The sequence below is a fragment of the Dermacentor albipictus genome, chromosome 6 (genome assembly GCF_038994185.2).
Source record: "Dermacentor albipictus isolate Rhodes 1998 colony chromosome 6, USDA_Dalb.pri_finalv2, whole genome shotgun sequence".
In the NCBI taxonomy this organism is placed as follows: domain Eukaryota; kingdom Metazoa; phylum Arthropoda; class Arachnida; order Ixodida; family Ixodidae; genus Dermacentor; species Dermacentor albipictus.
Window position 1 is genome coordinate 33,218,563 of NC_091826.1, and position 21,638 is coordinate 33,240,200.

Consider the following 21,638-nt stretch of genomic DNA (forward strand, 5'->3'; position numbering starts at 1 on the left):
CTATCAATGATTATGCCAAGAAATTTGTGAGTCTTCTCATAAGAAATTATCTGGCCATTTATTGATATGGCGTAGGGTGTCATTGGTTTGCGAGTGAACGCCATCAGTGCACATTTGTCTGACGAGATTTCAAGACCTTGGTTGCGGAGGTATAGAGCTGTTAGCAGCTTTTTGAAGTCTTGCACGTATCTGAGGACGTGTCACACATGAGGTCCATATACATATGTCGTCGGCGTACATTGATATCTTGATCGCTGCTGGCAGATGATCAACGAGACCAATGAGTGTGAGGTTGAATAGGGTAGGGCTTAGTACACCGCCTTGAGGTACACCTCGGTACGTGTAGTGTAGTGCGGTTTTACCATCACCGGTACAGACAAAGAACGATCTCATAAAAAGGTAATGAGAGATCCATTTGAAAACTCGACCACCTAGGCCAACCATCTCCAGAGCATCGAGGATAGCCTCGTGAGATACGTTATCGTATGCCCCCTTGACATCCAAGAACAGAGCTGCAGATAATCTTTTGCGTGACTTTTGAAGCTGGACGTACGTAGCGAGATCAACAACACTGTCTATGGAAGAGCGATCTCGACGAAAACCAGCCATGCAATTCGGTAACATGTTGTAGTGCTCCAGGTACCACTCCAAGCGGGCAAAGATCATCTTTTCCATTATCTTTCCCACACAGCTGGCCAGCGCTATTGGGCGGTATGAGGTGGTTTCAAGTGGGGACTTGCCTTGCTTCAGGAGAGGGACCAAGCGGCTTATCTTCCATTCTGCGGGAACCATGCCATCCTGCCAAGATAAGTTGTAGAGATGTAACAGTTCTCTCCGTGCGCCATCACTCAGGTTGTTCAAGGCGTGGTAGGATATTCCATCTGGTCCCGCGGATGAAGAACGCCTGCGTAGAGCAAGAGCCGCTTCTAGTTCATCCATTATGAATGGAAGATCCATGCGGCCGTCACGTGAAGCAGGGATGCGACTGGGGGCTGGAAAGCCAGGACCGGTTGCTTGGCCAGCGATCCTTGCACAAAAGTCTTCTGCAACATCAGCCTCTAGCCGCCCCTGGAAGAGCGCCAGCGCCTTGAATGGGAAGCGTTGTTCAGGGAAGGAACGTAGACCACGTATGGTTCTCCAGATGTGGGAAAGTGGCTTTCGGGGGTCTAGTGACTGGCAAAATCTTGCCCAACGTCGAGATGCCAATCTATCCATGCGACGTTGAAGTTTCTTTTGTAGTCGTCTGGCTGCCCTAAGGTCTTCGATGGACTTTGTACGCCGGTAACGCCGCTCCGCACGACGACGGAGCGCACGAAGTCGCTCCAACTCTATATCCAATTCCGTGTGCTTCGACGAAACCATGACCGTGCGTGTGGCGTGTAGCATTGCAGACTTGATTGCTTCCTCTAATCCAGAGGACAAGCCCTCTCGACAAGCATCCTCCATGGTGGAAGTAAAAGTGGTCCAATCAATTAATCGAATGGTGTTCCGTGGGGTGGGACTGGACATTCCTTTGATGACAAGGTATGTGGGAATATGATCACTCCCGTGTGTCTCGATATCCGAAAACCATTTAACATATCTTGTGAAAGTGCTGGAGACGAAAGCTAGGTCAAGACAGCCGCCATAATTCACGCCTCGTATAAACGTTGGGCTGCCGTCATTCAGAAGTGAAAGGCCGTGGTTACAGGCGAAGTTTGCAAGTCTTTGCCCTCTTGCATTTGTTTTTGCGCTTCCCCATGCTATATGGTGCGCATTAAAATCTCCGATGATGATGAAGTGTCGCACCGGTTAGTTACCTTGTCTAGATCAGATTTTACTTTTACAGTGTCAGAATTTTATGATATTACTCGGTATATGACACAATCGTCTGCAAACAACCTAATGAAGGACGCTACACAGTTAGGCAAATCATTAATATAAATGAGAAAAAGCAAGGGTCCGAGAACAGAACCTTGCGGCATCCCGGAACTGACAGGGCAAATCGAAGGGTCAAAATGCTCAGCTGAGACAAATTGTGTTCTATTGGATAAAAAGCGTTCAATCCGCGAGATAATATTACGGTGAATGTTGAGTGTATCTAATTTTAGACAAAGTAATTGGAGAGAGACGAGATCAAATGCTCTAGAAAAGTCTATGAAGATGGTGTCAATGTGAAATCCACTATCCAACGCGGCACCGATTTCATGTTTAAATGAAATAAGTTGAGTATCACAGGAAAACAATTTGCGGAACCCATGCTGACGAGATGAAAAAAAAAATGACTTTGTTTCTAAGTTGATGAAATTAGAGTATATTATATGCTCTAGAATTTTGCATGGCACACCGGTTAGAGAAATCGGCCTGTAATTTAAAGGGTAATTCACGTCGCCAGACTTAAATAATGGAATCACCTTACCGACTTTAAAATCCTTTGATAATCAGCACGACAGAATAGATTGCGAAAAGATGTTGCACAAAATTATGGATGAGTACACTTCGGTATTTTTCAAAAACTTAGAACTAATATCGTCTATTCCTGACGATGACGAAATTTGTAACTTACGAATCTAGTTCACCACACCATCGTAATCAATTAACAAGTGCTCCATCTGAGGAAAATTGATCTTAACAACTTCAGGTAGAGAAGCACAGGGCAACGGGTTATGCAAAAATGATTTCGAAAACACTTCATTGAGTCCAGAAGAACATTCTTCTTGCGGAACAACACCTCTATCTAACTCAGTTAACGATATTGTGTTACATTGGGAACCCTTGACAGTTTTTCAAAAATTTTAGTATTTTCAATCAGCAGAGATGGAGGTGTATTGTAAAAGAAAACGCGTTTAGCTTCTTTGACTGCGTTCTAAACAGTCAAGCAACCTGCTGATACGCACGCCAGCTATCAGTTGTGTTCCGCTTTCTTAGTTTGACGAAACAGCCGCTTCTTCCTGTTCAAGATACGTTTTAGGGATGCATTAAACCACGCTGCTCGACGGTTATACCTGACAACTCGCAAGGGTATGCATTTTCGTACTAATTCATTAAAATTATTCTTAAAAAGCGACCAGTTATGTTCAACGCTCCGAGTGTAAAAATTCATTCGTCCATTTGTCCTAAGTCCATATGGACCACTTATCATCGTTAAGGTTTGCCGCAGTCGCTTGAATCACGGTTTGCAGTGCCTCGCCTTTCCATTCCGCCATCCGCGACTGGTTGCGTCCTTGTGATCAGCTTCTGATGCGTCACACTGCCTAGGAAGAGCCAATCGCGCCCACCGGTGACCCCCGGGGACCAAACCCCTGACCCTTCAGAAATTATAAGTGAGGAGCAGGACACACGAATGATTGTGCAATCGCGTTGCTTCAGTGCTTGGAAATTTGGGTGTCGTGTTCCACGTGACCCTGACACCGCCTGTCGCATCCACTACTTCGTCTGGCGTCCCGATAAAGCCGCGGTTCTTTTCCTCTTTGTTTTAAACAGAGATTCGAGGGCCGTGTGCCCGTATTTCGAATACCCACAGAAGGCCATTCCATAGAGTAAGAACGCGTCATTATACAACTGCGTGTTTTACTTTAATGTTGACAAAAATACTTTTTTTTAAAATCGCCTGTAGAGGTCGGCAAAAATCTACTTATTGCGCTGAGGTACTCGGAGATGTATGCATCACGTGAACGGAAAACCAATGCGCACACTTCAATAATAACAAAATTGAATTGAATCAGTAATCAACTAATTACTTGAGCAGATATACTGCAACGCACGCCCACTGAATTCACAAGGCTCGTCCGCTTCTGACGAAATTTTGAGAGTAGCACCAGGTTTGAGAAAAGCCCCGTCAAACTTGCGGTGAAAATGCACTGTTGGTCCGCTTCCCCTCTTTTTTAACGCAACACCGATCCCGGCCGTGATGGGATTGGTGTTTCTCGTATTCACATTTCTCCCACACCAATGTGGGAGAAATGCGAATAGACCCGTGTACGGCGCACGCTTATGTGCACGTAAACCCCCGGTGGTCAAAATTAATCCGGAGTCAATCACTACGGCGAGCCTCACAATCATATCGTGGTCTCGGCCATGCCAGAGTTTGAAGTAAAAGCGCGCGCGCACGCGCACACACACACACACACACACACACACACACACACACACACACACACACACACACACACACACACACACACACACACACACACACACACACACACACACACACACACACACACACACACACACACACACACACACACACACACACACACACACACGCACACACGCACACACGCACACACACACACACACATTGATTGATGCTTGAAAGTACTGCGAATTCGTTCCTAGCGAATAGAGCCGAACAATTCACCGGCTACACTTCGTAAATAGGAACATGCTGTGTAAAGGAAGTAGTGTAAAAGCTAAATACCACAAAAATTGTTAATTATGCGTATCATCAGTTTGATGTTTTGTTCAAATACTGTCTGCCTCTGCGACGGTCTCAAACAGTAGAATTGTGCAACGCGTCAAAAGTGATTTGCAAAGATCATGTTAACAATGCGATTAAACATCCCGTATGCATCGCAAGCATCAACCTTCTCCCGGGTCGATGTTTGCTGTGAGGCGTCTGCCGCTGCTTCAGTACATACGATATCAAAGTAGGAGATACTTGAGAAAGCTTACCTGCCCTCCCCTCTTATGGAACAATTTGTGTACTTTGTGTCACGTACTTCCAAAGACTGTTATGTTCGTGCCAACAAAACTCTATCCCAACGCAATGAATGTATTCCTTGCGAAACTGTCGGTAATATCGGCTGACCAGGGACGAGGGTTTTTCTTTGTAAACATATTGCTTTTGATACCAGATTCCTCAAATAACGCAGCAAAACAACTGCAACACCCATGTTATCGGAGCAAACGTAAATGATGTAATAGCCACATCTTTACTTCCAATGATCGATTATTAATTTATTGTTTCTTCAACAGAACATTACCAAACTGTCATATAGTAACCTTAACTCTAATTTCTCATTCATTAAAACTTCCTTGACCCGAAGCAGGAAGATTGTGTTTTTTCATTTATTTATTTATTTATTTTACATATAAAATTATTTATTTTTGTTAGCGAGCGACCGATATATAGGAAAGGCGTTTTGTCCCTACTTGAGATGCACTAGATTTCATCTTGGTAATAAATTACAACTGTAATTCTGCGATTCATGTACATGTAAACGCAGATATGCTCTCCGTTCATTACCTATGAACCATGCATGAACGTTGCCGCATGTAGTAGGGAAGGTATAATTTTACCAACTGCTTTAGACTATTGTCTAAGAAACACTTTGGGTTCAGCGAAAATTGTAGAAAATCCGTAAATTATGGTCAAAAGAAGTGTAAGTTATGACTTCTCAGATTGGTAACTCTGGCCAAAAGGAGATATCTCCCTTCTTTGTATTCCACATCTGGGAGCATCTCAATACAAAAAAATATGACGTCTCCTTATCGCAACGCTGGTACCAGCTACACTGCTCACTAAAACACGTCATTAAGTACTCAAAAATTGGTAGCATATAAAAAAGCGCTATATACCGCATATTTCTCTGCTTTTTATTTCTGTTTATTAAAATCTTCCATATTTTGCAACCTTGTTTTTCAGAACAGCCTCGACTCACTCACTCACTTTTCGAGGAGCCTCACAGTACTGCCAGTAGCATCCCACTTTTCTTTATTCTCAATACTTCTCCCATCTGCTCTCTTTGCACTTTTATTTATGAAACAATATTTCTTTAGAGGCATTCTGCCAGCCATTGCTCGTATACCCAGCCTGCGAGGTCAAGAGAGAGAGACGCGAAACTTTATTTAATGCCCTTGCTTCTGTCAAGGGTGAAGGGGGGGGGGGAGGGGGGCAAAGAGGAATGTAGGTTGCGGTGGGCCTAGTCAGTGAAGACGAGGGGAGAAGGGGAAGGTAGTAAGGTAGAGCAAACGCCTAAGTTCATTATATTACTGCTTTGGTTGGCCATTACACAGGCTGTTGCAGTGAACACTTTTAAAATATTTTAAATGTTGTCTGTGGCATATATCTCAATTCTAGTTTATGATCTGGTCTACTCGAAGCGGTGAACGCTACTTGCACAAAAATTGAAAAGCAAAATCGATCAGCTAAAGAGAATTCACTAATTAACTTTCTAACTAATTAACATATGACCCATATTGCCATTTACAAAATTCTAGCAATGGACTTTACAAAGCGGATCCACTTGAAACGAATTGTGAGGACGACATCTGCTTCGAGATACAAATTCCCGAACTTTGCGAAGAAATGAATTGGCGTTCCAGTTACTTGTGTGCTACAGCGCATTAAACAACGTTTTGTTAAATTAACTGGAACGCGAATGCATTTCTCCGCAGAGTTCGGGAATTTATATCTTGAACCTGGCGTCATCTTGAAAATTCGTTCAAAATGGATCCGCCTTGCGAAATCCACCGCTAGAATTTGTAAATCGTAACATGGGCCATAACGAAATCAGTTAGAACCTACACAACGAATTTTTATTAATTCGTCGATTTTGCATCTCAATTTTTTGTGCAAGTACTGTCCGCCGCTTCGAGTAGACCAGGTGATGAACTAGAATTGTGATATCTGCCACAGGTCACTTTTAAAGATTTTTGAAAGTGTTCGCTGAAACACCCTGTATATACTACTTACACTGTCCTCGCAAATGGTCATTCTTGACGCGAGCCGTTCCTGGAGACAGCGCAAGGAAAAGTGTGGGAGCTAGGCATCCAATTTCATAAGGATGTCGTGCGGAAAGACGGCTGGAAATAGGCTGGAATGTCTAGCAGTGACAAAGATTCCGTGTCGTCCAGGAAAATAAGTGAACTTAATTTATTCCCGAGTATTGCTTCAACATAAGCAAGGTCGCTACACGCATGAGGCATCAACATGTAAAAACCGCTGCGCTACCATCGACAGCGAAAAATGGGGGGGAGGGGGGGCTATTCTGCAAGTGTCCACCTAGTGGACATTGTCACAATGGCCCGGCGGTGTTAGTGACCTCCTTGTCTCTCCAGCCTCGCTGCAACTAATCGCTTGGACAGACTAGCGGCGCCAGAAGCGAGGCAGGTTTCGCGGACCGAGCATGGTTTGTTGGTTCACTGTCGCCTTCATGGACCAATGGGAGCAAGAAACCAATGGAAAAGGGTGTTCGAAGGCGTTACCTCACGGATCCCGGTAACGGCCACGGTCGTTTGACAAACGCCCCACCTAACTGCGGGCTCATCGCAGGAACCAAGACGCGCCAGCTTGAGTCAAGCGTGACAACCCCTGTCTACGAAGCTCCCCCTCCTTCCTGCGTCTGCAGTGAACAAAGGTGAGGGGGTGAGCGTGTGAACCCTCACAGTCAATGCGGTTCCTTCGGCGACTTTGGATGCTCCGACTAGAAGAAGTTTGGACGGCAGTTTCCAGGGCTAGGCATCTAGGGAGTACAGAGCGTTTTTAAGCAGACGTTTCTCGGCTCCTCGGTGTGCTTCACTTCAGTCATGCGATGCTAATTAGATGTAACGTTTAGAACGACAGAAAGCTGAGCTAGCTGGTAAGGATAAATTATGTAAAAAAACAAACGGGTGAGGCGTGCAGACAAGACACAAGAGAAGTAGAATACACGAATGCCGACTATCAACTGAAAGGGAGCACTGAAAGGGAGCATCATTCCAGAGTTTGTGCAGATGAGATTTGTGTCTTCTTCCTTTTTTCGCCTCAGTGCTCCTTTTCAGTTGATAGTCGGCGTTTGTGTTGTCCCCTTCTCCTGTGTCCTGTCTGCATGCCTCACCCCTTCTTTTTTTGCATAACGAGATGTAGCCTTCTTCACTTTTCGTGTAGATGTTGTAAATAAACTCAGCACTCCTCGTACTCAATGAGACCAAGTTGCTCCCTTCAACAACGTCCTTAGCGTGGATGAGTTGGACGACGGCATGGGCCAGCTACCCATTTTTACATGCCCGGCTCCAACCCTTACATGTTGATTTCTTCTGCTGCTGATGTTCAGATTGGCTGGGCTTGGGTACGCGTATAAGTGAGACAGGGACCCACAGCCAGTCAGCCATTGAGCAGCAGAAGAAATGGACATGTCCACAAGGTGGACACTTACAGAATAGCCACCAGGCGCTGCCTTCTGGTACTACTCAAGCGTAACGTCAAAATGTCATTTTTTCTTAGAATCGAATAGACAAGTGACATTTTCGTCCGTCTTATAATCGACTGAAATAATCTTTTTAATACGAGTAGCTGAGTACTAGTGGCATCAATTGTGATGAGGAGTTCCTTCGTCATCGGGCTAGTACCGGAATGTCGCTGGGAGGTCTCAAATCGTGTCATGCATTTACCTCAATTTCTCGCTTACTAAAGGTCTGTTCGCGCTTATATTGACGCCTTAGACGTTCTAGAGCATTGCTTCATCACTTTAACTTGACTTCATACTAACCTTTAGTGTCCCTTTAACTCCAGCTGGCGTTTGCCTCCGCCGCATCGGGAACCACGCAAGAGGCCGTGCTTCCGCCACAAAGCTCGCAGTTCATGCACTTCTCTCTTCCTCTCCTTCACAAGTCACTACACACACACACACACACACGGTACGCGTTTCCAAGTAAACATTAGGATTACATGTACTCCAGTTGCCGGAAAGGGTGAGGAGCATGTCAGGGATGTTTGAAGGTAGCTTAAGCTGCGCCTTTAAGAGTGGAGTGCGATAGCATTCAATTTTTTTGTCGAGTCACGGGCCCGGACGCATAGCGCCCGGTCGCGAACGCAGCAAGTCATCTGTCTTTCTTTCTTTTTTGCGCTGCGCCTTCTCGTGGCCAATCTTCGTTCTTTCTCTCTTTTACTTTTTTTTTCTAGCAAGAAAGCGTGGCTGAAAAGGCGCTCTGTAGACGGAGACAGCCAAGACGAGAATGAAACATTGGGGCGGCGATCGGAGATCGTCGTTGGGCGCCTTCGTTCGGTTAACGGCGCGCACGATTGGCCTACACCGCGCCGACGCCGCCAGCCGCGGGGCGCGGCCACGTTTTCGGTGACGTCAAAATGACGACACGCAAAATGATGACGTCGAATGACAAGGTGCAACCGAGCAATGTTTTCTGCTAGGCGCCGAACCCGACGGGAGTTGGGAAGTGTGGAGCGATCATACGCTCGTTACAAGACCGGCTTGGGATGGCGCGTCTGCTAGATTGGATTGGATCCAACCGGTGGCTAGCACGTTCGCATCCTATCCATAGTTCAATTCGAGAAAATTGCGCTTGCGTTGGGAACTTGGGTTGTTGCGCTGGCGTTGCTTGAGGAGGATGGAGAGCGGGTGACGGTGCAAAACGCGTTTGAAGAAATGACAGAACGCCAATTCCGACGTCGCTATCGTTTCTCGAAACAAATAGCGCCTTGGATGTACAGCGAAATCGACCCCATCATCGGTGCCAGCAAGCCACTGGAATGTTGTTGCTGATTCTTGAAAAGTGCGCCACTGTTCCCGTCGTTTCATTTATCTTTTTCTCCTCGCTGTGTGCGACAGCACCAAGGGACTACGCAGAGAAACTAATAGTTATATATTGTGGTATTCACACGTATTACTACTTGAAAACGTATTTAAGCTTCAAAAGAAAAAAAAATACATTTTTAGGTAAAGATTTCATTCATTGGAAGACGACAAACATTTCGTGTTGTAGTATACTGTGTGGAAGCACACGGAAGACGAGGGAAGTAAACATCCGGGGAGTTCACCGCTTGCCGATTGGCTGCTCTCTCCGCCCCGTTCTCAGAAATTTTGCATACTGCCACTTTGTGACGTTGCAGCAACCGAACAGAACGCGTATCGAACAAAGATCTTCGACCACGCCCTTGATTTGCCTTACGTCAACGAAGTCGTCCCGTTCCAAGCCGCCACAGCGCCAATCGCAGGAGGGCCACATGTACCCCGTTATCGCCGGCGCACAAGAAGGCAGCGCGGAAACCTGCACGCTTGCGGTGACGGAGGAACGCGCATGCGCACAAATGTCGGTCTCGACGACAGGGTTGTGACGCCAGAAGGCAAGGAGGGCCGTTTCGCCACGCGTTCGCGTGCTCTGCATTTTGCGTTGCGGCCGAGTGCACGTGACAGCGGAACAAGCCCAGTGAATATGCATCCGCTGCTACGGAATCAGCAGTAGATGTAAGGAACGGCTGTCGCCGACGATAACGAAGCAATCGTTCCTCGCCGCGTTACGAAGGTTAAGGTGCGACAAGTGTTCCCCATTCTACGCGACAGTGAGTGCAGGGCTCATTTTATCTCTCGTTGACGCTTATCTGGGCAAAGTGTCTGACGCCACCCAGTAGCGATAAGCTCGGTAAAGGAAGCCACCGCACTCTCGTGTGGGCGTAGCATTCGTGCCCGAAGACACCGCCATGCCGGATCACGGACGAGGACGGGTGCACCGTTTTCGCGACCACGTCGTCGCCGGCGTCAACTGGCGACCGACGCGGTTCGTCGACGAGGTTCCCAGTTCACGTGTGTGCGGCCTCTGCCGCATGATCCCAAAACGGACGGTGCTGTTGCCGTGCGGTCACGCTCTGTGCCAATCTTGCCACGCAGGCAATCTCGAAGGGAGCTTCCAGCAGTGTCCGTTGGATCAAGAGCCATTCGAACAAGCGGAATGCGTGGGTTATGAATTCCCTGCCAGAACAGCGAACACCATGAAGGTGAGGAGAAAAGAAACAATTTCTGCCACTTATGCTCGGGAGGGGGGGGGGGGGGGTAAGTATGCATTAGTATTTGTATAATTCACGCGGCGGCGTATCTGCATTCCTAACGATTCGTATCCCTTTTACTATTGCCGTACTGTAGTACACAAATTCACCCTGACTAAATTTTACTTTTTAGCGTCTATCACAACTAACACAATAGAACAACTCAAACTCCCTCTAGGCTCATGCGAAATATTCCGTTGGAACTCGGTATCTACTTATTTCTTAGTGTCACAGATAAAAGAGAAATACAAAAAAGCAATACTTTGAAATGTCCGACGTCGCACTGAAATTTTGGGGTCGTCGTTTCTGCGCTAAATTCAAAGGGAAGCTGGTGATAATTAATCACTTCAGTGACAATTCAGTGATACTTAATCACTTTCTATTCAAACATTCTCCTTTCCCTTGGAATTCGCACTGAAACATCAGAAAACGAAGTTGGGTTCACTGTAAAATAAATTCACTAGTTATTCTTCTAAAAGATAGTATTGCTTCTGAAAAACTATCATTTCTGCAAATTTTTTATTGAGGAAGTTAGCCCTCAACAGCAACTCCCCCCCCACCCCTCCCTGGCAACCGCCCTACATTAATATAATTTACATGCTTAAAAGTGAAAGACGGTGTAAATGTGCTTATAACTCACACCCGTCAAGTGTCCGTTATATAAATAACACCCCTAGGGTGTAAGTTATAGACACCCTTACACCATTTTTCACTTTTCAGGGTGTAAACTATTTTACGGTGTATAACAGTTATCTTGGCCCGTAGTGGGTGACCGCATTTATTTGAGGAGCAAGTTAGCAAGCGAAAATGAGATGGCCGTCTCCACTGCACAAAAATGCTGCTGTCCCCGTAGACGAGTTGGGAGCTGGAAGAATATTTAAAGTGTGGGCGTATTCCTCCCCGATTTTCGCTTATCAAGGCTGACTCTTGTCTGAGAGTAGCTGTCTTGCGATTTAGAAGCATAATTAGGTGATTCACTTTGACATAGTATTCGTGTTTGATGCACATTTAACGTTCAGACAGCGGCAGATATTGCCGGTTGATTTTAAGCATAGCGCATACACTGCTTCACACCTTACTTCATGTAAAGGTACAGGCTCGTCCACTCTTAGGGTGAACACGGCTCACCGTGGCCGCGCTTAGCGGGGCGCCAGTGCAACCGGCGCATGCGCACACGGACCTCGGGGAGGTGCTTCGCGTCGTCTGCTGCAGCAATTTTTTTTATTTTTATTGTTTGACTTAGGTTGGACATTATGCAGTATAATAGCAAGAGCTTGGTGGCGCAACCCACCGCCCCGTTCCAAAGGGAACACTCATAACATCCATCCATCCATCCACACAGCGCTGGAGCTCTGGCTTAGCTGCAAAGCACGCTTCGCTGGACCCACAGGTGACTTAGTGCCAGAGGCGGCGTCGCTGGAAGGCGGACTTCACTAAGTGGAACGTTTTCCAGCTGGTTCGGTCTACCGCTTGTGAACAGCCTGCTTAGTCAATATACATTACCAGAAACGAGCTTCTCACCACATAAATCACTTAGCATGTTTTTTATAAGTGATGAGGGTAAAAATACAGTCGCTTTTTCGCGCTCTTTATTTGGCTGGGGCTGTTTTGTTTTACTCTCACCGCACTCGGTGCAGTTCGTACCGAGCAACCTATTAGGCGGGCTCTTCTTTGTTGGAGTCATCACGTGATGAGCCTAGCGCGCCGTTTCGCGCATGTCTTGATGCTCGAACGAATTCACTTAACTTCAGAAAACGACCGAAACCCGCAATAAATTTCGCAGAAAGTTAGAGAGCGATTTTTCAATCACACATCATTATGTTTGCCATGCATTTTACCATTAAGGATGGCAATAATGTTACTTCGACCGCAACTAAGACGCGATATCCGCTGCTTCGAGACTCGATTATTGACACATTAATGTCACTGGTAGGAGGGCGTGGAGCGCTATACGCGATGTAGAAAAGTACCCGCCCCGGCATAGCAACTGATTTGTTTTTACTCCACCTTTTCAGCATTAATTTTTGTTGTCACAGTTTGGGCAAAATCACCGAAGCGGTGCCAGTCCTGTGACGGCTACCTGACGCGAGAAGTCGCATTCTCATTTAGAGGAATCGTCGGTCAATTTTTTGATTACATTGGTCAGGTGAAATAAAACATGTGGCGCCGACGTTTTTTTTGTTGTTGTTGTTGTTGTTTGTTCGTTTTTTTCTCCTTGGAGTCGATACCCGCCGCATGCGAATGCTGTTTGTGTCCGTTTGGAATACGTAATTGGAGGGGAAAATCTATAATCTACGTGTCCGTTTTCTAGCTTAATTTACCTCTTGCCGGGCAATTAAGCCGTTATTCGCTTCTATTTCATTCCAGTACTTCCTCGGAATAGGCCATATGCGTATTCTCACTAGCATATAATAATTTGTTAATTGTGCGGTATACGGTACGAAGCGACACATTGCCTCTGCGTTACGCCATAGAGGTGGGCATCGCATTAATTTGGAGAGTAGGAGGAATTGATTTCTTTCCTTTTTTCGTTTCTTATTTAGGGGGTAGGAGGGGTGCAGGGCTGGGCGGAGTGGGTAAAACCCAAATGCAGACAAGCGATGCAGTTGCCGTCCTGGGGAAGTGGCCGGTCCGTGTGTTGGACGAACGCGGCCACGATAATTAAACCGGCGGTCATGAGGCCGGCCCGGTGTCGCCTGCCGACAGCATGTCGGTGGTCGTCAAACGGGCTCGCCATTTGTAAAACCCAAGCCAGATTGCTGTGGTCGGGCCAGTGTACTTTCTAACTGACCATGGGCGTCAGCCCGATCTAACGCCGAGCCCCCCCCCCCCCTTTCTTTATTTTTTAGCTTAGGCCATGGTATGCCCCATCTTAGCTTAATATGATGATGAGGTGCGGCCAACGGCTACACAACTGAGTGACCGGCCGCTCACGAGTTAAAGATTCTGGGATGACTCGTCAAATCGAAAGACACCAGAGGTGTTTCCATTAAACGCATTTCTGTCGACTTGCATGATGAATTGTATTTTGTTCGGTTACTGGTTGCCATGACACTTCGGCGATAAAAACGCTGTCGCATTGCAGGATAATTTCATCTCCCCGGTGCACTTTCGGAAACTAGTCATGTCGCGGGTACCGGAAAAAAGAAAGATGACGCATTGTAGATCTGTGCCTACAAAACTATCCTCAAGGCGTTATATCCGAGGTTACAAAAGGGCCACTGAAAACTGTGAATAGAATCGCTAGGCTTATAAGAAGGATGGAGGAATTCTACGGGATGCTCCCCGTAAAGTTCGGCAAACAGTTACCACTGAAGCTGAATACATGAGCATTGTTGAGCAAGTGAGCAATACATGAGCAAATTAACAACAGCCTCAGGTTGGGCGACGTCTCTGACACGACTATCATGCCTCTACGACTATCTACGACACGACTATCTACGCCTCAGCCTAATAAAGAGCACGAAAAAACGACTGTATTTTTACCCTCATCACTTATAACACACTAAATGATTTATGTGGCGAGAAAGTCGTTTCTGGTAATGTATATTGATTAAGCAGGCAGTTCACAAGCTCTAGACCGAACCAGCTGGAAAATGATCCAATAAGCGAAGTGCGCCTTCCCGCGACGCCGCCTCTGGCACGCAGTCACCTGTGGGTCCAGCCAAGTGTGCTTTGCAGCAAGGCCAGAACTCCAGCGCTGTAGCAGACGACGCGAAACGCCTCCCCGAGGTCCATGTGCGCATGCGCCGCTTCGCTTCGATGCGCCGCCGCGCCGGAGGCAACGGAGCCCCGCGGAGCGCGGCCACGGTGAGCCGTGTTCACCCTAAGAATGGACGACCCTGTACGTTCTAAATGTTAGGGGCAGAGATGGTACGCGCCTTTAGTAAAAATAGTTTGTCTGGCGAAAATTCTAATGCGTGTAATTTATTTTATTTCCTCTTAAGGCATACTGCTGGAACGAAGCGCACGGCTGCGAGTACACGGGCACCATGGACCGCATCCTGGAGCACTACGAGAACGAGTGCACATTTCACATCGTCGAGTGTTTGCGATGCGGCGAGGGAGTCCAGCACAGAGACCTGCCGACGCACTACGCGGCCGGATGCAGTGCAGGTGTTTCTACTGCGATCACAGAGTCCTCGCATCCTACAGCAGTGACACTCGAAGACGTGAACGCTGCCCTTGAAGACGTGAAGGCGATGCTTGGCTGCCTCAACCACGACCAGCTGCTGCCAGTGATTCAGAGTCAGTTGAATGAGCTTACGGAACAAGCCAGAAACCAGGAAGCCAGGTTCACTCGCGAGCTCGGAGCATGCGAGCAGAACTTAAAGGCCGAGATGGAACAAATCACCGCTACGATTTCCTCGACCGTGTCGCAACAGCGGACGTCTCAGCAAAATCCATTGGAGGAAGCCAGCACGTCGAGGTCGCTGTCGTTGCTCTCGGAACAAGAAGATGAGATACGTCGACAGTGTGAACACTCAGCCCACCTGGAACACTCGCGGCAAACTTCCCCGAAGCCTGATTCCAGCCGTGTCATTGCTCGTTGTTGGGCTGAGTACGGTGACGTTCGGCATTTGAACAGTGCGCTGTCGATACCCGCGCGCATTAAAAAAATTCCTACCGTGACATATCGTCTGACCCTAGAATACTTTGAGGAAATCATTCAGTGGCAGGGAGACAGAAAACAGTTTGCCGAGATTACGGTGCCGCACATGCAGGACACGCACTTTACCATTGCCGTTTGGAAGTACGGCGATTGTGCAGCTGACCTGGTTCTGAAGATCCAGTTTAACGGGACGCTGGTGGACTCCAAGTGTTGGCCGCCTTTCTGGAGAGTGTTCGCGTTGCATCCAGGAACATCCCATCTACGTTGGTTGACTCCCGCTGCCGAGCGTTGTTGCTGCAACCACGATGACCCCTCATTGCCACACTTCCACCTCCAATTGACTACAGACATTGACTCGCTGAAAAATGACGGTTACCTCCGAAACGCAAAGATTCAGTTCCGTATCTGGCTCGAAGATACAGATACGTACGGTAGCATCAGAGGAGCACCCTAACCTTCGTCATCGCAGAATGTGCACGGCACCGGAGAATCCTCCTCGCCGCTTCACAATATGCGTCACAGGAGCTTAACGGATTTTTTATCTCCTTTCTCGTAAATAAAGTGAGCTATGCGACATCTGTTTTTTTTGGAAATTCGCTATCCCTAGTAAGTGTCAACCTATTCTTTTCTGACTTTACTGGCCGTTCCTTTTGTTTATTTCTTGGGCTAATACAGTTTTTGTTGCCAAACGTTGTGTTCCTCGCGCGGTTTCTGACCTTATGACATTCACCCCGATACTTTCCTCTCGATTATTGCCGCGCGGCTGTTAAAGCGATTGATTTCATTGCGACGTTCGTGTTTGATACTACGCTAGAGTACCGCGTTGTCCCGTGTCCCAAATACACGACCAATGCTTATGCGTCGCATCGCAATTATTTATTTATTTATTTATTTATTTATTTATTTATTTACCTTAATTCAATGCCCGAAGGCGTTAAAGAAGGGAATGGATCAAAATACATAGCATGTGCAGATAACAGGGTATAATAATATTTTAAAAAATTGAAAGTGCGGATTAACAAATGCATCCTTGAATAGTAGTTCTAAAAACAGACGTATCGGTTATGTTAACAATTGAGGCCGCCAGATGATTCCATTCGATGGTAGTATAAGGAATAAATGAATAAAAAATAGGTTCGTGCGACAGTGTGGAACGCTCAATTTATGGCGCTCGTCAGTACGCGATTATGTGTATGCAGGTTCGGACAAAACTTCCCTTTTTAATTCCGGATTGTAATAATAAATCTTTTGAAGCAGTGATAAGTGTGCTAACTTCCTACAGGATGAGAGGAGAGGGAGGTTTAAAGTAGCCTTCATCGATATTACGCTTGATGTCCGACAATTTAGTAAGAATGAAACGTGCGCTACGATGTTGTATTGACTCTATTGCATTTGCTAAGTAATCCAAGCCGGGGTCCCATACAGAAGAGGCATATTCAAGCTTAGGAGGTATTAGTGTTTTCTATAGAAGTAGCTTTAAGTTAGTGTGTGCCACAGAGAAATTGCGACGGAGGTAACCAAGCGTACGCTTAGCATTGTTAGTGATGTGGTTTATGTGTGTTTGCCAGGAAAAATTAGATGTTATGTGGACGCCTTAGTATATATAGGAACTGACTTCTTCGAGTACAGAGTTCTTCAAGTGATAGTCGGATAGGTTAGACGAAGCAGTATGGCGGGATATCCTCATTAGTTTGCACTTTTGGCTGTTAAGTGGCATTTTCGAAGTGTTGCACCAGTTAGTTACCCTATCAAGATGAGATTGTAGTTTGAGTGTAACAATTTGATGATATTACTCTGTAAATGACACAATTCGTCTCCAAATAACCTTATGGAGGACGCTACACAGTGAGGCAAATCATTAATATAAATGAGAAAAAGCAAGGATCCGAGAACAGAATCTTGCGGCATCCCGGAACTGACAGGACAAAGCGAACAGTCAAAATTGTCAGCTGAGACAAATTTTGTTCTATTGGATAAGAAGTGTTCAATCCACGAGAAAATGTTCTCAATGTTGAGTGTGTTTAATTTTATTAGTGTTTGTTTAGTATTATTATGTTTAGTATTATTAGTTTAGTTTAGGTAGTTGTATTAGTAGTGTTTAAATATTAGTGTTTCTATAAGCATAAGCATAGACAAAGTAATTCGTGAGAGACGAGATTAAATGCTTTACAAAAGTCGAAGAAGATGGCGTCTATGTGAAATCCATTATCCAACGCGGCCCCGATTTCATCTGCAAATGAAATAAGTTTAGTACCACAGGAAACAATTTACGGAACCCATGCTGGCGAGATGAAAACAATGAATTTGTTTCTAGGAAGTTGTCGAGATTAGAGTATATTATATGCTCTAGAATTTTGCATTTGCATTTTGCACACTTGTTAGAGAAAACGGCCTGTAATTTAAAGGTGAATGCACGACGCCAGACTTAAATAATGTAACCACCTTGCCTACTTTAAAATCCTGTGGTAATGAGCACGACAAAATAGTTTGCGAAAAGATCCTGCACAACATTATGGATGAGTACACTTGGGTATTTTTATAAAAACTTAGAATTAATATAATCTATTCCTGACGATGATGAAACCTTACGAATCGAGTTCACGACACCATCGTGATCAATTCTCAAGGGCTCCATCTGAGGGAAATTCATCTCAACAACTTCACTTAAAGGAGCATAGAGCAAAGGGTTAGTCAAAAATGATTTAGGAGACACTTCATTGAGTACAGAAGAAGATTCTTCTTGCGGGATAACAGCACCATATACATCAGTCAAGGATATTGTGTTACATTCGGAACCCTTGACAGTTTTCCAAATTTTTGTTTAGTATTTTCAGTCAGCATAGATGGAAATGTATTGTAAATGAAACCGCGTTTAGATTCTTGGACTGCGTTTTTTGAACAGTGAAACAACCTGCTGATACGCACGCCAGCTATCAGCCGTGTTCAGTTTTTTTTTTTTTTTGGGGGGGGGGGGGGGTTGGCGAAACAGCCGCTTCCTTCTCTTCGAGATACGTTTTAGGGATGCATTAAACCACCCTGCTCGATGGTTATAGCGGACAACTCGCAAGGGTAGGTATTTCTGTACTAATTCATTAAAATTATTCTTAAAAAGCGACCAGTTCTGTTCAACGCTCCGAGTGTAAAAGTCCATTTTGTCCAAAGTCCATACGAACCATTTATCATCGTTAAGGTTTGCGGCAATCGTTTAATCTCGGTCTGCTGTGTTTCGCCTTTCCATTCCGCCATCCTCGAATGGTTGCCTCACCGCGCTGCTTCAGTGCTTGGAAATTTGGGGGGCGTGTTCTACGTCATCCAGACACCGCCTGCCGCGTACACTACTTCGTTAAAAAATTATGGGGTTTTACGTGCCAAAACCACTTCCTGATTATAAGGCACGCCGTAGTGGAGGACTCCAGAAATTTTGACTACCTAGGATTTCTTAATGTGCGCTTAAATCTAAGCACACGGTTGTTTTCGCATTTCGCCCCCATCGAAATGCGGCCGCCATGGCCAGGATTCGATCCCGCGACCTCGTGCTCAGCAGCCAAACACCACAGCCACTGAGCAACCACGGCGGGTGTCCACTACTTCGTCTGGCGTCCCGTCTGTCGCCGCAGTCTTTTTCCTCTTTAAACAGAGATTCGAGGCCCCTGTGCTCGTATTTCGAATACCCACAGAAGGTAATGCCGTAGAGGAAGAACATTGCAATATACTACTGCGTGTTTTATTTTAATGTTGAGAGAAATACTTTTTTTATTCGCCTGTAGAGGTCGGCACAAATCGACTTATTCCGCTGAAATACTCGGATATGTATGCATTACTTGAACGCAAAACCAATGCGCATACTTCACTAATAAGAAAATTGAATTGAATCAATATTCAACTAATAAATTGAGCAGATATACTGCAACGCGCGCACTAAAGCCAGCGATATCACAAGACTCGTCCGCTTCTGATGAAATTTTGCGAGTAGCACGAGGTTTGAGACAAGCCCCGTCAAACTTGCGGTGAAAATGAGCTGTTGTACCGCTTCCTTTTTTTTTTAACGAAACACAAATCCCGACCGCAGCGGCCGCATTTCCATGCAGCAGAAATGCAAAAACACCCGTGTAAACTACACGCTTATGTGCACGTTCAAAAAATCGCCGTTGGTCAAAATTAAACCCGAGTCACCCACTACGGCGTGCCTCACTATCATGTCATGGTTTCAGCACGTAAAACGCCAGGATTTGAACAAAAAAAAAGCACACCACAAAAAGTGCTTTTTTACGCATTCAGGCTGGAATGTTAATGCTACACCATCGCATGTTGTTGCAAACTTTAAAAACGCGGATCCCAAACTGATGTCCCATACTGCGAATTCTTTCCCACTGAATATAGCCGTCCAATTCACCGGAACATGTGGTGCAAAGGAAGTAGTGTAAAGCTAAATAACACAAGAATTTAAGCTTTAATTATGCCTATGATTAGTTTGATAAAGGGAAAATCAGACATCCACCCGTTCGTAGCAATTGCTACAAAGGAAACCCGTACGGGTACCTTTGCCAAGGCCAAAATCCAGAATCATGTTACCATACGGGTTCCTCGAAAGAAAAGTCTCACAGTTGAAGAAAAATTCGTCCTGGTCCGGTACTCCAACCCAGGACCACGTCGTTTCCGGGGAAGCCACTCTACCAACTGAGGGTTGCGGGTTTCCGCAGTACTACGTCAAATAACTAGTTTGATTTTTTATGCAAATTATGTCTGTCTCTGAGACCAACTCAAAAAGTGGAATTGTGCAACGTGTCATAAGTGATTTGTAAACATCATGTTACCAATACAATTAAACGTCCCGTATGTATCGCAAGCATTAAGCCTCTCCCGGGTAGAGGTTTATTGTGAGGCGTCTGCCTCTACTTCAGTAGATACGATATCAGAATAGGAGATACTTCAGAAAGCTTCCCTGCTCTCCCCTCTTATGGAAGGCTTTTTCTTATCCTTGGTATAATTTGTGTCACGTACTTCCAAACACTGTAATGATCGTACCAACAAAACTTTATCCTTACGCAATAAATTTATTCCTTGCGAAACTATTGGAAATATAATTTGACGAGCGACGAATGTTTCTCTTTGTAAAAAATATTGACCTTTATATCAGATTCCTTAGATAACGGAGCAAAACAACCGCAAAGTTATGTTATTGGACCAAACTTAAATGATGTATTAGGCTAATGTTTATTTGCAAGGTACGATTATTAATTGTTTTGTCATCAAAACATAACAAACAGTGTAATAGTAGAGTTACATCTGATTTAGCATTCCCAAAACTTCCTTCCTCTGAAGCAGAACGATTGTGTTGTTTTCATTTATTTATATTTATTTATAAAATGATTTATTTATTTTTATTCGCGAGCGTCGGATATATAGGAAAGGCGTTTTGTCTTCACTTGAGACGCACTAGATTTTACCTTGGTGCCCACTTCCAACCCTAATTCACCTATTTATGTACATGCAAATGCAGATATGCTCTCGATGCATTACCTATGAAGCGCACATGAACTTTCCTGCATGTTGGAAGCAAGGATCAGTTTTACCAACTCAATCAGAATATTGTTTTAGAAACACGTTAGGCTGGGTGCAAAATGTCGAAAATCTGGAAATTATTTGTCAAAAAAGTGTATGCTCGGAGTTCTCAGTTTGAAAACTCTGCACAAAAAGGGATATCCCAGTTGTTTGTATTGGACATGTGAGAGCAACTGTTTCCATATCGCAACGCTGGCGCCAGCGACATTGCTCACAAGTACACAGCTCATTAGTACTCGTTAATTGGTAGCATATAAAATTCGCTACATACCGCATCATATTTTGCTGCTTTGTACGTCGCTTTATTAAAATCTCGAATATTTTGCAACCTTGTTTTTCAGGGCAGTTTCGACTCACTCATTCACTTCTTGAGAAGCCTTACAGTTCTGCCAGTAGCCTCCCAATTTTTTTTTTCAATCCCAATGGTTTTCGCATTTGCTTTCTAAGCCCTTTAATTTACAAAACATGATTTTTTGGGAAATTTTGTCAGCCATTGCTCGTATACCCAGCCCACGAGCTCAAAAGAGAGGCGAAACTTTATTTAATGTACTTGAGGTGTCAAGGTAGACGGGGGGTCAGGAGGAAGGTAGGCTGCGGTGGGCCTAGCCAATAAAGACGGGAGGGGCGCAGGTGGAAAGGTCGGAAAGTGTATACTACTACTTTGGAGTGCCAGTATATAGACAAGGTAAGATGTATGTGTCCTAGCACTGAATAATTCGAAAT

General features: G+C 45.4%; 1 protein-coding gene across 1 annotated transcript; it reads left to right on the forward strand.

Moving 5' to 3' along the window:
* Positions 1-10,177: 10,177 nt before the first annotated feature.
* On the forward strand, positions 10,178-15,963 carry LOC139046822 (uncharacterized). The gene is made up of 2 exons (XM_070520733.1): positions 10,178-10,693; positions 14,689-15,963. The coding sequence occupies exons 1-2, from the start codon at positions 10,400-10,402 to the stop codon at positions 15,805-15,807; spliced, it is 1,413 nt and encodes a 470-aa protein (XP_070376834.1). The 5' UTR covers positions 10,178-10,399; the 3' UTR covers positions 15,808-15,963.
* The last annotated feature ends 5,675 nt before the right edge of the window (positions 15,964-21,638 follow it).

Excerpts from the sequence above, each read along its gene's own strand:
- LOC139046822 (XM_070520733.1), top strand. The coding sequence starts at position 10,400 with ATGCCGGATCACGGACGAGGACGGGTGCACCGTTTTCGCGACCACGTC. Across the intron at positions 10,694-14,688 it reads GAACAGCGAACACCATGAAG|GCATACTGCTGGAACGAAGC; the intron begins GTGAGGAGAAAA and ends TTTCCTCTTAAG.